At 47.1% G+C, this 17,965-nt stretch overlaps 1 protein-coding gene across 1 annotated transcript; it reads right to left on the bottom strand.

The window, feature by feature from the left end:
• Nucleotides 1–1,471: 1,471 nt before the first annotated feature.
• On the bottom strand, nucleotides 1,472–17,638 carry LOC125515229 (cytochrome P450 87A3-like). The gene is made up of 9 exons (XM_048680668.1): nucleotides 17,322–17,638; nucleotides 10,899–11,223; nucleotides 10,626–10,775; nucleotides 9,206–9,457; nucleotides 8,889–8,978; nucleotides 8,694–8,772; nucleotides 8,413–8,519; nucleotides 6,868–7,001; nucleotides 1,472–1,872 (listed from the first exon to the last, which is right to left on the bottom strand). Exons 1-9 carry the CDS (start codon nucleotides 17,561–17,563, stop codon nucleotides 1,782–1,784), a joined length of 1,470 nt encoding a protein of 489 aa, XP_048536625.1. The 5' UTR covers nucleotides 17,564–17,638; the 3' UTR covers nucleotides 1,472–1,781.
• Nucleotides 17,639–17,965: the final 327 nt, after the last annotated feature.

The following is a 17,965-nucleotide window of genomic DNA, read 5'->3' as shown; positions in this document are numbered from 1 at the left end:
GGCCACCCGCTCGTGCGCATTGATGTGGGCGGGTGGGAGATAGGTGGCCGCCTGCCACGCGGCCCCGACGCGGACGTGGCGCGCGTCCGTTTGGTGTCCGTCATGACCCAAACCCGGCGCAAGTTTGCGCTCGAAATGGGTCGGCCCGGACACAAAACGGACAAGATGGGTCCGGGCCGTCGCGCGCTGGGCCGCCTCCTTTGTCTGTTTTACCCCAAACGGACGGGGCCGGACATGATAGTGTCGCGCGGTGGAGTTGGCCTTACCCTGGTTCAAAACTAAAATGAATCCTGCTTAAATACTTTTTTTGCATGAATAAACCTGCTTAAATAATACTCCCTCCGTTCACAAATATATGCGTTTTGGATATTTCAAAGTCTCGACTTAAACTGCTCCAGTACTAGTTCCACAGTCCGAGAAATAAAGTCAAGGCACACAATTTGTGAACCTAGTGAAGAACCGCTCAAAAAACTCGACAATCCTTGCCCTTATATATCTCTAGATATCAAACAACATACTCAGCACAAGATGACCAGAATCAGAACAAATATAGAAAGTTTCCTGGCTTCAAGACCAAGATGAAACATTGAAACGGAATCAATATGTAATTAACTTCAACTTTTTCTGAGCTGACACTCAAGCAACAACGCCACTATTTCTTCAGATCGAAACGATAGTGCTGTTCCCACAATCTTCAACATATCAAGAGAGAACTTAGGCCCTGTTCGGAAGCTTTCCAGCTCCGTGCTCCACCGGCAACGCGCGAGGAACTGGCCGAACACCTCGGCTCCATAAAGTCAGCTTCAGAAGCGGAGGTCTCACGTAGTGTAACAAGAAGCTGGGTATTCAAGCTCCCAGATTATAGCGGAGGTGGAGTTAGGATAAATTACTAGCGTTGCCACCGCCAAGTGAATCAGCGTACCGGTTCGTGCTCACAGACCAATTGGACCAGTCTCACTCTCCTCAAAATGGGCCAGCTTGGTGGGCCCGACCACAGCAAGCCGCAGCTCCTCTCCCGTGCTGCCCCGACCTCTATTGCCAACCATGGAGAAGCTGTCTAACGCTGCTCCCTCGAGAAGCTGGCTGGCTTCGGAAGCCAGAGAGCTTCCGAACGGGCCCTTACATTGCTACCTCACCCAGAATTATGAGTTTTGCTACACCTATGGGATATAGCTACGGATCCAAGGTGGGGCTTATTTGATTGAATTATGAAGGGCCCCACACATGTAATCAGAGGGGTTAATGAATAGGCCACGTCCATCCATAGCACGGGATCCGTAAAATAGTCCCCGTAGGTCTAGCATTTTTGCAGAATTATCACTTAGACACCGAGGATTTCTGATGCATGTACACTTCCGGTATTTATTGATGACGCACAGGGACATAAGAGATGCATTTACAATACTGGTGATGTATTGATGATCTACAAAATAAGTATGTAAGCATCATTTTGATTACCGGCAGAAACATAGCAACATTCTAACCATCATTTAGATTCCCTGCAAATTCCTGACAAAGTGGAAAACGTCTTTGCCAAGTTGCACCAAACAAACAACAGATACATTTTTCTGGCATATATCAAATATGGGAAGCAGAAACAAATTGAGTCATAGTTTATGCTCCATAGGAGAAGCTTATTAACAACTCAAAAAGGTCTTATTAGCAATCTTGCGTTCCAAAAGTCAATTACTAGCCACATAATAAGGAACATGACAACACTGCATATCCTCTGGTGCCATGCGTAGAAACATCGTCCATATTGCAGAAATCAACACCACGAATCAAGCTTTTGGGAGAAGTTGGATGTGAAAACCACCAGGAAATTGTAGTCCAGGAGAAAGCACCATGGTTCCTCCCTTGATCACATTCCATCTGCGCTAGGCAGAAGTTTAAAGTTTAGTTTGTCAGGATTTATGTACAATGTTGTAAAAAAATGTATGCATAATCCTACGACTCAAAAGAGCTCATAATTCTTTTATTTACAGTCTCCTGTTTTGCATTGAAGTTATATCGTATTCTATTTTCCTTTCTTCTACCGAGCACATGTACACCGACTCTCAAATCGCCCGCATACGTCCAACCGTGTTGTCCGGACCGCAGAAGCCATCCAATGCGGGCATGTAACATCGGTCAGTGGCGCAGACGTGCAATCCGGGCGTACTTTCTCCCGCAAACGAGATATAAACGTGGGGGAAGGATATGCGGGCCTCCGGATAGCAACCACGCGCTGATTCTGACCACCCTGGCCCACCCAAACGCCCTCATCCCTCGCATGCGCGCGTTCCCGGCCGCTCGGTGCCAGCTGTCCGCATTCATGCCGCTCTAGAGTGCGTCGCTCCATATTAAAGACGGCTCAGGGAAGACGCGACCTCTTACTGCCTCCGTCATTGAAGCGGTGCGCCGGCCAAGGGCACCGCCGCTGCACGCCTGGCTGAACACACCTCGTCGCCGCATTCAAACACCTCTATTAAAACCCGCATGGAAGCCGAGAAACCTATTTCGGCCACACGTCCGTTCACAAGCAGGCTGACATTAAACACAACGCCGGACAAGCTCCTCCTGTCCGCCTGCTATTTATAGGAGGCCTGATGCCGGGCTAAAATCATACCACTCTGCCGCTCCCCATCTCCTTCTTTCGCCATTTCCTCCACCCTTTTGATGGCATCCGACGAAAAGGAAGAACAGTTCTCCAACATAAAAGCCGGCCGGGAGGCCCGCGGAGCCTGTTGGATACGAGCGACGCAGCTTGCTGCTCCACCTTCCTCGCCTAGCCCAACGGAGCAAGTGCCGCCCCCAAGCCGGCGCGTGCTTCAGCAACTCGACGCTCCAAGCCGGCACATGGGGGGAGGGGGAGCACGGCGGCACGGGCATCGTCGCTGCCGTGGACGACACCGCGTCGTACCATCGTCAACGCGCGCGTAACCATGCCCTGCTGGCAGAGAAAGAAGCCGGCCGCGCGGAGAACGACGAGTCGACGGCCAGCATGTCCGCCGCCAACATCGAGGGAAAAGTAGAACATGGGAGGCTGCCGCCGCTTGGGTCCCAGGAAGGCCATATCGCAGGCGCGTCACCGACTTGTACAACCAATGACCCATCTGGATCTTTATTTCAGACCATCCTCGACCCCGTCTGGGCTCCACCGAAATGGAGGAGCCCCCCTTCCCCTCCGGCTGAAGCACCCTCTTTGCCACTCTGATGAGCGGCACGACCAGACATAGGGAAGATACGGGAGAAGAATATACCTCCGGGGCTCCCGGCAGTCCGATCAGCGCGCGGGCTGCCGGACATGGGGAATACAAAGGGATCCGCCACGGGCGGCCGTAGACTACTGTAGTGTATCCGTGTCATGGGAGTGGAGCTCCGTGCGCGATCGTACGTGTGTATAGTTTTACCTTTTTAGTTAAAATATGTCTAAAATGTAACCATTTTCTTCCTGTTTGTATAAAATCTATCATGTATGTTAGAAGGGAGAGAGGGATTTGGTGGAATAGTTTGATGTATTGCTTTAGCCTTGTGGGCGTATATATAGGAGTACAAAGACCAACTTGGAGTACAAGACAAGGCAGGACCAAATCCTAGTCTATCCTATTCTTCCTAATAATCCTTATACTCAACATCCCCCCGCAGTCACAACGGTAGCGACGCAGACGGTGAGACTGGAGAAGAATCCGAAGGCAAGCCGACGGACACCCCCACAGTCGTAACGGTCGACGCATCGCGGAGTCGTGGCTGGAGTGGAAACCAACGAGGTTGCTCAAGCAGGCGGTAGCCCTTTGTGCCGTTTGTCGAGGTAGCCGAGAGCCGAGGGTGGTGTAGCCGTGGTCGAGGTAGCCGCGCGAAGAATGTCGTGGTCGATGTCGAGTCGGAGAGCCGGTGTCGAGGATGTCGCCATGGAGCTGCGGGCGCAAGAGGGAGCCGAGTTAGCATGGGCGCAGTGGTGTCGAAGTAGTGGTGCGCCGGGAAGAAGACGTTGTTGACGACGCGTCGCGACGGGTTTGCCAAGCCCGGGGACACATCATAGACGAAGGCACGCACCGGTGTTGCCAGCACCGGGCATGCATAGACGGACGAAGACGAAGTTGACGAAGCGCCACACCAGGCTTGTCAGGCCCGGGGAAACGTCGTGGACGAAGGCACGCATCGGTGTTGCCAGCACCGGGCATGCATAGACAAGGACCTGCACAAGTTGTACGCCATGTCGGAGGAGTCGGAGAGGCTAGCAGAGAAGGACTCGACGACGGTTGCGGCGTCAATCAGCGCGGAGCCAATGTCGCCTGCGGTTGTCGGAGTAGACGAAGTAGTCGGGGTAGATGACGGCGACGCTGGCAACGGGCCGGTGCTGGACGAAGACGAAGGAGGTGGACGGGCGGCGGCGGCCTGACGGCGGCGGCGGCGGCTAGGTTAGGAGCGCGGCGGCGGTGCTCGAAGTAGGCGAAGAACCCGACAGCATGACGAAGACCGGCGCGGACGGTGGCGTTCCCGCGCCAAGGGAGGTGGCGCGACGCATACCACAGGAAGTCAACGCACATGGACGACGAAATGGACCGTGGGCCGCCGCGCTACGGCCCGAAGGGGCGATGCAGCGGCGGCGGGCAGGTCGGGGTGATGGCGGGAAGACCTCGGGGCGGCGGCAGGGACCGCGGGCCGCGGCGCGACAGCCTGAAGGGGCGGCGCGGCGGAGGAGCGCGGGTCGGTGCAACCGCGGGGACGGCCTCTAGACGGCGGCGTGGACACGTGCCACGCTCGCTACGGCCCGACGGGGCGACGCAGTGGCGGCGCGAGGGTCGGTGCCGCCACGGGGACAGCCTGGAGCGGACGGCCTCTAGGCGGCGGTGGACCACGGGCCGCGGTACTACGGCCCGAAGGGGCGACGCAGCGCTGACGCGGGTCAGTGCAACTGGGAGAAGAACCACGGGGCAGCGGCGCTGCGGCCCGACAGGGCGACGCAACGGCAGCCCATTGCTCGATCGGTAGAGGGGCGCGCTGAACTCGGGACGGTCTTCACGGGGCCTGCGGAGGCGCGCGCAACCGACGGGCCAGGTCGGTCGCACGGCGTAGATGAGGCGGATCGCGGCGGCGGGCGGGTGATCAATCCGATCGCGCGCGAGGTCGAGGACGCCGCTCGATGGAGGCGCGGTGGCGGCGGAGTCCAAGATGAAGCCGTCGGCGGCGGGCGGCAGGGCGGCTATGATTGTCCGCCACATGGCGCGAGGCCGCCGGGTCGGGGTGATGCAGGTGTCCCGGTCGGAGCAGAGCGGTGACGGCCGGCGTAGATCGACGGGCGGGCCGTCGCGCGAAGGGCGGCGGTGTAGAGCCGCCACATGACGCGAGGCCGCCGGGTCGGGGCGACTGGCGGGCCGACGCAAGGACGCCGCGCGAGGCCGCCGGGTCGGGGCGACCGACGGACAGACGCGCGGACGACGCGCGAGGCCGTCGGGTCGGTGTTGGAGTAGAGGCACACGGGATCGACGGCGGCGATGGGCGACGCAAACCGGATCACATATACCGGAAAACCAAAAAAAAGACGCCGATCAAAGCGACCGGCGAGAGATAGAAAATCCGGATCAAAGGATCGGGAAAAAAGACTCTCTAGGGCAGACGGCCAACACGGCCGGCGGACGAACCCTAGATACGGGCGGCGCGGCCCCCGACGACGGGCATGGAGGCCGACCGCTCCGGGGGCGGCGCGCGGGTGCGGAAGCGGCGGCGGCTTGGGTTTAGGATCGACTTGCGATAGATACCATGTTAGAAGGGAGAGAGGGATTTGCGGGAATAGTTTGATGTATTGCTTGAGCCTCGTGGGCGTATATATAGGAGTACAAAGACCAACTTGGAATACAAGACAAGGCAGGACCAAATCCTAGTTTATCCTATACTTTCTAATAATCCTTATACTCAACAATGTCTATATGAAATCCGACCGTGTTTGCATAAATTTAATTTGATTGATTCATAAAGTGTATGAAATGTATGCAGACAACGTTGGATGGCGACCTTCCGCATCAGTGTCTGTGGATTGGTCCCCGTGTCCGTGGACGGACGCGGGAGGAAATTTACGGCTCGCCGTTGGAGATGCCCTAATACCACAAGAGAATCAAGCACTATATACATGTTTTGCAAATGAAGTCCTATAGTATTCCCATGTTTTTTTACGGCAAGCCTTTTTGTACGATTTGCCGCATGTTTCATTCCTTGTTTGCATTTCTTGCATACTATATTTTTCACTTTTATGAAACACTTTTTGGTTTGTTTCCTTTGAAAAATGTTAAATTTAGTCACGTCTTGCACGGCATAATGTAGCACTGAAGTTTTTTTAACAATTTTCCTTTTGTTGTACACCATATCTGTTTTCTTGAAGGTACTACAAGGGATCTTTTTTGTGTATGTGTGACTAAATGAACTTTATTGATTACTCCATAGGATTACAATCATGCTAATGCACTTCAGCAAGGAGGGGGGAACATAGTTCAGCCATAAACACCTACGTCTAGCCTCACTAGCTCGCTTTGCGCAGCAATGAGCAGCCGTGTTAGCGTCCCTTCCTATACAGCACAATTTGAACAAGGAGAAGTTGGCACTCAACTCCTTAACCTCTCATTCAAGATCCCACCGATCTCCGACCTATGGAACTCGTTAGAGTCCCACATTCTAACCACCTGTTGGACATCAGTTTCGATGTGGACCAATGACTAGAAAGACATTTGTTTCAGGAGACAGGAGAGTACGATCGGACAATTTTACTGGTGTCTTTTTTATGCCATAGGAAATCTATATGTACACTGCTAGCACTCTCCCTCCAATACGTGTTTGTTGCTAGAGTAATTATTATTTATCAAAATACTTCAAATACAAGAAATATAACTTTACCTGTATTTAGTAACTAAGCAATGAAGGAAGATAGCCACCTGTAGCTTAGCAAAGTCTGAACCAACACATAACCGCAGCCCGCCTCCAAAAGCCATGAATTCCTTGGAGGCACCACTAACTGGTTCAGCAGTACCCTGTACACGCAGGTTGTAACTAGGTTTCAGGGAGATAATACTATGTTTGTGCAACAATTAATATTACTCCCTTGCATTAAAATATAGCTAGATCCCTTAGCCTTTTCCGTGACTTGAAAAATCATAAGGGTAAAATGAATGAACATGTTAATTAACTATTGATTCTTCTATATTTTCTTTAAAAGAAAACATTGTACATCACTACTACGTGCGTAAATAAATTGTCTTTAATAATTCAAACTTCACTAGTTAGGATGCTACCCATCATGCATGAGTTACTTTCTGTTTTTCTATGGAAGCTCTTGAGCTAATTTTCTCCTTTCATGACATGAAGTTCAAACGTATTAATATAGAAAAAATAAGGATACAATACAGTATCATGTATTCTGGAAGCCTTTTCTATCCATCGGCCTGTTTTAACCCTTTAAAAAAGGAGGATAAGCCCATGCACACAACCACCTTCATTTTATTATTCAACAGTTTGACAAAATTAATACATGGATCAACCCAAAGTCACCTTGCTGAGGATCTATGTCGCTACACCTGTTAGTTTGATGATGTGCCTTGACCTTGCACCGACGCACAACATCTAATTTGTGGCTTCACCTAGCTGGCACCAACCGATCTAGCAGACTCACAGCATGCAATGCGTCCGCACGCTCCGGAATCTTCCAGCATCATCTTCCGTCGTCCCAACTTCAGAAGAGATCAACACATCGACCTTTTCATGCCTAACTACCATAGACGCCACCATGATGCATGTGAACGTTACCACTCTGCACACGTCCATCAACACACGTCCAACACCGAGACCCCGTTGCACCACGCCGCCGAGACCCGTCATCGCCGACGCGGTAGATGCCACATCGCACCACCTCCAGATCCAAATCGCCGCCAACACCAACCCAACGATCTCCCAAGGCGGCGCCGTCAAGAAGGGTACGATGCCGATGGCGCCATCGCGGCCCACCTCAGTTAGGGCTTTCACCCAGGAGACACATGACACTGTGGAGGTAGAAGCAGAACTAACAAACGTCTCCATGGAGAAAAAAATGGCATTCTCGGGCATCGCCGTCATCGCATCAGACCACGCCTCAACGCCCAGGACCCCCGCCGAACAAGGGTCACCACCACGATGGCACAAAGAGCAGCTGCCGGGACATCACCCAATGGATGGGGACAGATGCGTGACGCCCTCACGAGATTCCGCGCTACCCTCCGACGGTGGCAAGACAAGATGAGGACGGGAGGGAGGGTAGTGGCGGCGTTGGCCGTGTTCCCCCATGTCGCCCGAGAGAGGGGATGCGAGGGTCCGTCTATTCTCTATTCACGAGATCTAACCTAAAATCTTCTTTGGCCCTTTACTCATTAAAATATGTGCATATGTTATTTTGCTTTAAATTTCACATACCTTCCACCTCCATGGATTGAATGCATTGGGATCCTGGTAAATTGTAGGATCCAGATGAATAGTAGAAGGGTTAATCATGATCTTTGAACCTTTTGGTATAATGTAACCTGCACAGATCACCACCAATCCCATATAGTTAACTTGCGACAACTATAATTGTGTCCATGTATATGACAGATTAGTCCTATATGACCACTTGTAATGCATGTTGTTAGCTATCTCAAAAACAATGAATAAAAGGTTAGTCCTACATGTATCGTTTTCCTTACAGCAAACTTTACCTTTTACATGAACATCCTCTGTAGCTTTTCTAAACATTATCGGAGCGATGTTAATCAGCCTTAATGCTTCGTGTATGACCTAGAAATCAACAACGGAGAAGATAAATGCACATTGTAGAGGTGGATGCTTTTGACAATAATCATGAATAAATTTAGAAGTTTGCATGGTCGATGACTGGTGTAAGCGAGACATACATGAGACGTAAATTTCATGGACTTGTATTCCTCCCATGTGATTTCGGAGTCAGGGTCAACCCTTCTTTTTCGGATGTTCTCGTGCTCCTCCTGGAACCATCACACTAATTGATTGGGTAACATGTTCAACATGATTATAACTTATCCAACTATACATAGATTTCTAGTATTATATGTTGTTCAATTATTATAGACTAAAGTGCTATTTGTAAGTTCATGTGCGGTAGGCAGGTGAGAGTGTACTCCGAAAGGAAGGATTTTTTTAGATTGAAAATCAGAACATTAAAGTCTACTTCATTAGCCTTTTCTTCACTTACTGTAAGTTCTTGTAGGGCTTTTGGATTGTTTGTTAGGAGTTTGACTGTGGCAGTTATCGCGGATGACGTGGTCTCAAAGCTGGCGAAGAGCAGCAAGAAGAGCAAATCCAACGCAATTTTTTCATTCATTAAATGCTTCTCCTCTTTCAAATCATCGATCAGTAGATCAAGAAAGTCGACGCTCTCCCGATGTGACGTCCTCATCCTCTCATCTAGCATCTTCCTCAAAATCTTCATGACATACTTTCGTCCCTGGCAATGAAATTGTTATATATGCATAGTGTGAAACTAAAACATGGATTATACTTATATATGATGTATACATATAGAGACATGATTACATGCTCCTAAGAGTTTTACTTGCGTCCCTCATATACCACATAGGCGAATACTCTAAATTATACTTCAATAGTTATTACTAGAGAGCCTGAAGAGATAATAGTAATAATAAAAATTAATAATTTGAATCCACATATTGCAAAAAATCTTAGGACCTGGTGATCTTTTTTCATACTACTTTTTTTGCGCAATTTTTTTTCATACTACTTGTGTAGAAGTATCTTAGAATAATTTGTAAGATATACTAAGACAGCTAAGGATGCATATTAGATTTTTTTAATTAAGAGACTTGTTAATAGCAAGAATACATATAATAAGTACTACTACTACTCTAATTAGATAATTGGTCTGAGGGTTGTGACGGGGAATACCCAACCGGGTAGGCCAATAAGATGTAGAGAAACCAGCAGGTCCCTGAAGGACCTAGACTGGACAAAGGTCCCTCGAGAACCCGGCCTGCTATAGGACCCAGCCAGACCCGGCCTGGGCAGGATCCGGCCTGAAGAAAGACCCGACCTGGGGAGTACCCGGTCTGCTACATGGACCCGGCCTGAAGAAAGACCCAGCCTGCTACAGTACCTGGTCTGAAGGACCTGAACCTAGGCGAGGTTCTGTGAAGAACGAGTCCAAATACAAGACGAAGACCCCCAACTTGGAAGACAATACAAGAAGGACCTAGAAGACTTAGAGTAGGACTCCGATTGCGGGTAGAACCTGGAATCTGTTGTAACCCCAGGGACCCGGCTATTATATAAAGGGGGTTCCTAGGTCATCCAAATAGACAAGATTTTTGAGCTCTCTCGAGAGAGGTAGAAAGAATAGCATCCTTGTAATGAGACCAACATATTCAATAAGAAATCTAGCAGAGTAGGTTTTACCCTTAGTAGAGGGGTTAAACCTAGGTAAACTTGTGTCTCTCGTTTCCAATCAACCCCATCCAAGGCTTCACCTCGTAGCTATGGCCTCACAACTAAGTTCTCCTATGAGGACACTTGCCATATTAATCCCACGACAAGGTTGCCCCCTCACTCTGCATTCCTTCTTCCTTCAAAGAATTTGCTATTGTATACTTGTCAATTACCTGCATACATTTGTAGAATGCTGTGCCAGGGATGTAGAGTGGAAATGCCAGCATTCCCTGAAAGAATGCATCGTATTGCTTCCAGAGCTTCCCATCTGAGTTTGAGGAGTCATAGCTGATTAACCTCTTTGATGTGATGCTGAATATCATCTACGATAAGAAATTGTTGCATTACAGAGAGAAGTCGGACGACAAGGTGCTCAAAACTTGGATTTAATTTGGTTATCTTTATCACAACATGATTATTTTAGGAAGAAGCTAAAAGTGGCATACACTTGCAGTTGCCTCTTTCAGTTCAACGCTGGGTTGATTGAGCCACGAGAGCAGGCCGGTCTGGACCGTTCGCTGAGCATCATGGAGCATGACTAGCCTGAGATTTTCAGGGCCGAACAGCCTAAGGACTAGACTCCTCATGTGCCTGTGGAAGGACCCAAGTTTTGAGATGATGCTGTCGGCTCCAAAGATTCTCATGACCGACTCCGGGTACCAGATTTGGAATAGCTTCTCCTCTCGCTGGAACACCAAGTTGTTCAGCTCTTTGTCCATGGAAACTATAAGGTCTTCACCGAACAAACTTGTCCTAAAAATTGGACCATACCTGAAATTTGAACCATTCATTAATTTAATTCTAACTAGTACATGGGATGCATGCATGCTGATATCACCATCATTGATTGCGATATCTTAAGATTTAAAATGATTTATCTTACAAACAACTAATCTTCACTGTTAAGTTCGTCTTAAGACGAGCATCGAAGCGAGTTTCCATTTTGTTATGTTTGGATTGATATTTTTTGTTGCATCCAAAATTCTCCCAATTCTCTAAAAAAAATTGTGCTGTCAAACGTAACCTAATTCTTTCGTGGGTATGCAGTTTTTTCTACAAGAGTTTTACACATTAAACTGTTATTCGTTTACAATCTTCTTTTTATCTACTACTCCCTTCGTTCCGAATTACTTGTCTTTGATTTGTCTAGATACGGAGGTATCTAGCACTAAAATGAGTCTAGATACATCCGTATCTAGACAAATCCACGACAAGTAATTCGGAACGGAGGGAGTACATCCTCCATCCCTTAATATAAGGCATTATTATAGGAAAATACACATGAGCTCATGGTCCTCCACACCCCTATAAGAATATTAAATGTAAAAATACCCAAAAAATAAAAATAAAAATACCAGAAAAATAAAAACATCTGAAATTTGGGTATATCAAACCTGGATTCTTAATTTACTCCCGTGTGAAATTTCATGAAAAATACCAGGAAACGTATCTGTGGCGAACGAAATACTATCCACACAAAAATCCATCCAAACAATTTTTTTCTGTACATAGGAATTTTTATTCTTTTTGCCACGAAGATGTTTCCTGGTTTTTTTCAAGAAATTTCACACGGGAGTAGATAAAAAATCCAGGTTTGATATCCCAAAATCTCAGATTTTTTTTTAACTTCTCGGTATTTTTTTAATTTAATGTTTGTATAGGGGTGTGGAGCAACCGGGCGCTACAATCTGCTTCCGTTATTATATGCATAATGGCTTATATTATGGGACAGCGGGAGTATTTGTCAGGCTATTTTATAACATACGAAATCTTCTATTGTATTATCTATCTCTTATATACTAAAAGTAATTTATGGTCTCATAAAAAAATAAATATGCTAGAAAATCTCACAGAAATTAGAAACATCAAACCTTTGATTCTAATATATTGTTTTTAGGATAATTCCCAGCCGATAGATATCATTAATGCAATCCCATAAAAATGTATGACTTGAGAAGATCTTGGTGGGTGTCACCATAAGAGATGCTTCGTCGTATGGGTAAAGTGTGCGACCTCTACCAAGTTAAACTATTTGAGTAGTCGTGTCCTCGGTCATGGACAAGTCGGGTTAAGTCACACTATTTGGTCTTTGCCAAACATGGAGGTTAAATCGTAAATCAAAACACATCATGTAAATTTGATGCACTTTTTTCAAATTCAATTAGCTTTTTTGGAAAATTGATGAACTTTCTTTCCAATTTGCGAACATATTTTCTATATTGATGAACTTTTTTTCCAAATTCAGTGACCTTTTTTAAAAAATCGCTGAACTTTCTTAAATTCATGGGTTTTCTATATTTTTATTAATTCCTTTTGAAATTTACACTTTCTTTTTTTAATTAATTTATACTGGGTATATAACACTCCCTCCGTAAAGAAATACTAGAGCGTTTAGATCACTACTATAGTGGTCTACATGCCTTCTATTTCTTTACGGGTTATGTGCAGTATTTAAAGGGTTACCAGTAATCACGGCAGGGCGTCACTTGACAGTGTGGTGCTGAGTTCGATTCCTCCTCACAGAATTTTTTCTTCGCGTTTCAGTTTCAGCATGTTGCTGGGCTACACAGCTAACTGGCGTTTAGAGGGGCGAACACGAGCACTAACTGTGTCTTATGTCTTGCTGGGCTTTCCTTCAAACAGTTGTATTTTTTGCAGTTCATTATTCCCTTTTGCCTGTAGTTAGCGGGATATCGTCAGCTGGTTGCGTGAGCGGTTATGTGGGTGTATTATTAAAAAACTAATTCTGTTTTTATTTTAGTTTTGTGTTTTTATTTTTATTTTGTTGAATAGAGATGTTTTGATTATTATTTTCAAACGTGCCACTCGGTTGCATGCATCTTAATGTGCAAACTGCATGTATGGTACCTGACTTGTAACAAGCGGGCGATGTGCGAAACTAGGGGGTGTGAGGTAGTTATGATTATTAGGGCATGTACAATGGTTGATAAGATGGTCTTATCTTAAATCTTGCATGTAATTGAGAGATGACAAAAAAAGATGTATACAATGGATCATTTCTTAGCCTTATATCTTTAATAACTAGCTATTCCTAAAAATGTGGTGAAACATATTATGCTAAGAGATCATCTCAATAAGAGAAGACAAGTCTTTCTTATGAGTTTTTCTTCTCCACCTTATCATTTATCCTACGTGACACTGCTAAGATAGCATCATTGTACATGCCCTATTATTCATATATTCTTTCTTTTTCTGTTTTTTTATTTTATAATTTTTGTGTTCACCGGTTGTTTTTTCCTTCTATAAATAGGGGTATATTTTTTTGCAAACACGGATGTGAGTTGCATGCCACCCACATGCAATTGTATGTGTTGCGCTGCGAAAGCTGCAAGCGGCACAACGTGCACCCAACTGGGTGTCACAGGATATCGAGTGTGTGGGGCGGACCGGCAGACAGATTTGTTATTTAAATTGGTTTATTTATATTTCCCCCTATTTTTTGTTCTTATTTTTATTTTTATTTTTTGTGTGTTGGTTTCTTTTTTATGCTTTTAATATTTTCATTATCTATATTTTCTTTTCAGTTCTTTTATAATTTTCTTTTGTGTTTTTCTTTACTTTTTATTTATTTTTAAATATGGGTGTTTATGTTTTTTTGAAAATATGCAACTAGTTGAACGTCCGTCTCTCACATGCAACTACATATGATGCACCACGTATGCAAACACAAGCAGCACGACTATATTTGTCGCCCAACTATAATTTCATGTCTTAAATACAACTATAATTTAGTGATGGTTTTTCGGGGTTGGGGGAAGGAGGGCATGGAGTTGTTATATGTCTGCAACTAGGCATACATTTGAGACTGCATGCATTCAATACGACTGCAACTTTAATGGTGTTTTGTTAGGGAAGAGGTCAATTGCGTGTCTCCCACTAAGCACGTAACTGCAAGTGTCGTCTCCGACTGCAACTACGTGTCTTCAAGCTTATGCAACTTAGTGTATTTTGTCGAGGAGGGGCAGTTGCATATCTATCACTAGACATGGAATTGCAAGTGTCGTCCACAACTAAAATCCAGCGGTGTTTTGTTGGGGCAGCTGCATGTTTATCAATAGGCATGCAACTGCAATTGCCGCATCCTTCTGCAACCGCAGGTCTTCAACATAGCTGCAACCCTATGATGTTTTGTTGGTGGAGGAGGCAGTTGATGTGTATCAGTAGGCGCGCAACTATAGTTTGTCGCGCTCGACTACAACTCTGTGATGTTTGGTCGGAAAAGACAATTGTATGTCTTTCACTAGTCATGCAACTGCAAGTGTCGCGCGAACTGTAACTCTGTGGTGTTTTGTCGGCGGTGCGACAGCTGCAAACTTGCCACTAGGAGGTGACCAGCCCATCGAGGACGTCTCGTTGTTTTATTTTTTTTCTTCATTTTTGTTCCATGTTTTTACTTTTGATACATTAATATTTTACATACGTGATGAACATTTTCATATCTACATTATGAATATTTATTTAAGTACGTGATGAACATTTTCTTATACGCATGATGAGTATTTATCTAAATACACAATGAACATCTTACATTATGCCGTGAAAATTAGACAAATGCATGATGAACATTTTATAATATACAATGTTTTTTATGAATACACGGTCAATATTTGAATAAAATATGAGGTGATACAAAATATAGGACGGCCATTTATAAACACGAAACACGAACAATTTTAATTTTATACAATATAGATTTTCCCCATTTTTTAAATTAATTTTCACAGCTTTTCTTTGGATCTATAAGAAAATAAGCTGAAACATGACATGAGCTGGCAGAACAAACATAGATGGCCTATGCAAGGCAACTGTTCTGCTGGCTCTAAGAAACACAAGCACAATACAATGCACCATTTTCTGTCATGGAACTATTTTACTTTCTTTTCACCAGTGTATTTTGTTCTTGTTGAAAAAAATAAAGCCCAAGTCAGGAAGCAAGGGCAAAACAGGGGAAGTGAAGCTAAGAGCAACTCTAGCAGACCCCGCAAAAATACGACCCGCAAAACGCGTTTGCGGGTTCACGAAAATCGCTTTTGCGGGTCAAAAACATACGCATCCGAGCAGAACTCGTATCTAAACCTGCATAATTTGAAAAAACTTTTTTCGCGGGAGAAATTGCGCAAACATGGTTCATCACACATACTACATTGTTCATCACATACTACATAGTTCATCCAACTACAAGCACATACTACGTTAAACTAGTACTAGGGGATAACGGCGGCGAGGTCGCGGCAACCGGACGACGCCGTGGAGGAGCCGGACGCTCACTCGTCCTCGCCGGAGCTGCAGAGATTGATGAACTTCTCCGCCTGCTCCGTGCGGATGCGGCGCCACTCCTCGGCCTTCTCCTTGGCGGAGACCGCATGCCGCCACTCGAGGGCTTCGAGCTCCTCCTCCTTGTGCACGCTCCGCTCGGCGATGGCGGCGGCGACGGCGTCGAACTCCGCAATGAAGTCCTCAGGGCCGACAACTCCGCGGCGGCCGAGCAGAGCGGGGTCCTCGGGCTCCTCCTTCACCGGCGCGAAGGGGAACGGCGCCGGCGGCTCCGGCTCCTCCTCCTCGTCCGACCACTCCCTCTTCATGGGGAGGAAGCCCGCGGCGGAGGAGGAGGAGGATCCGGCGTACGGAGACCGCTCTGAGGAGAACGACGCGCGCCGGCGGTCGTACTCCACCGTCTCGCGGCGGTTGAAGCTCGCTGGCGGCGAAAGCCCGCGGTTCGTCCACCTCCGCGTGCCGCGCTTCCTTGCGCCGTCGGACCGGACACGCCGCTCGCGCTCCGGGTCCCTCTCGCTGCCGGATCGGCTGCCGGAGCAGCGTCCAGAGCTCCACATTCGCCCTCACATGGCGGCTGGAGGCGGGGCGGAGGGTCGCCGGCGGTGAGAAATTGGGAGAGGAGAAAGGGGAATTGGGTGGCTCGCGGCGGCGGGGGGATAGGCTTTGGACCCGCGAAAGGGTCACGGAACCGCACTTATAGTGCTCGGGGCGTGCGGTTTGCGGGCTGCGGCAAAAGTTTTTGCGGGCCTCGCGAGTATGCGGGCTCTGTTCTGGCCGTAAAATTGGCCCGAGCCCACATACTCGCCAAAATTTTTGCGGGCCGAGCGTTATGTGGGGTCTACTAGAGATGCTTTAAGAAACCCAACCCAGGGACAACAGACCCAACTCAAATAGAAAAGCAGTAACATACGTAAATCGGCTACATAAAACAGAAACAATACGATGTGCGTGAGGAGAACCAGTCATAGCCGATTTTATACTTGCCGGTATCAGTCGATTAAGACTTCATCAAGTCTCAGTCAAATGAGTCCTGACAAATCCGGACATAAAAGATAATGTTTAAGCCTAAAGTATTGCCTAATTTAGACGTAAAGAGTTGTGCGGCCGGGTTGTGCAGTGCCAACCTACATGCTGAGCCTGACCTATTGAGATTGTAATAGCTTTGTCTTCTTAATTAATAGTACAATAGTTTCTTTAGAAAAATTGGATTATATCTCATATTCCCCTTACAAAATCTTGCTTAGCACCAAAAACGAAAATATTCTTTTGAGATTATATGTAGCGTAGAGAAACTCTTAAGGCCGCGCTTGGTATGGATGTAATTTAATACATGTGCATTAAATTTCCGGGTGTAATTTACCGGCCAAGAGTTATTTTTAGCTGGAACGCAAAACAACGGACGGAGATCTGTAATTTTTACGGGTGCAAGTGGAAGCAAAACGAGGATCCAAGCAGGGCCTAAATTGCTTTGCATCCAAACGGAGCAAGCGGTTAAATACGTGTAATACAAGCATAAGAAGAAGAAAAAATCAAGTTGGACTAAAGCAGTGTCCGAAGCATGATTTTGGGAGTACCGCTCAAGACGTCGCTTGAAGAAGGGGACCAGCTCGGGCGATGGGCTCTGGCTGAAGAACTCGAGCGTTTCGCCAATGAAGGGGAAGCCCCTAGATCCCGGCGGCAGCCTTGCAGCTGCCGCCCCTGCTACCTTGTTCCATCTCATCAATAGCAAATGGATCAGCCGGGCAGCTAGCACGGCCATGAGCAGGAGAGCTAGCCAAGGCATGACCACAGCCACAGGCACACTTAGCCTAACCATTTGGGTGACTAGCTAACTGTGTACTAAGATGGGCGTGGTCCACTAGTTCTGCATCTGCTCTATTATAGAGACGATCAGACGCAATCCTATACGTCCACTAGTTCTGCATCTCCTCTATTATAGATACGATTAGACGCAATCCTATACGTCCGGACGACGTCTCACGGGATTAGGACATCTCCAAAGCTGATCTTAAAGCGCTCGCATTCGTCCGGATCATGCTGTCTCGATGTGTTTTGCCGTTCGATGCGGAACCTCATCCGTCCCTGGTAGGTCCAGACATCTGTTTTCCCACAAATCGAAAGCAAACAGGGGAGGGGCTTTATGGGAGTCAAGACCACTGTCACGCACACGTCCGACACCTGGGACCCACCCAAAATCCTCTCCCAGCGTCCACACCCT

This window comes from Triticum urartu, chromosome 6 (assembly GCF_003073215.2).
Source record: "Triticum urartu cultivar G1812 chromosome 6, Tu2.1, whole genome shotgun sequence".
In the NCBI taxonomy this organism is placed as follows: Eukaryota; Viridiplantae; Streptophyta; class Magnoliopsida; order Poales; family Poaceae; genus Triticum; species Triticum urartu.
Note: the sequence above shows the minus strand (reverse complement) of the source record. Positions and strands in the feature narration are given on the sequence as shown.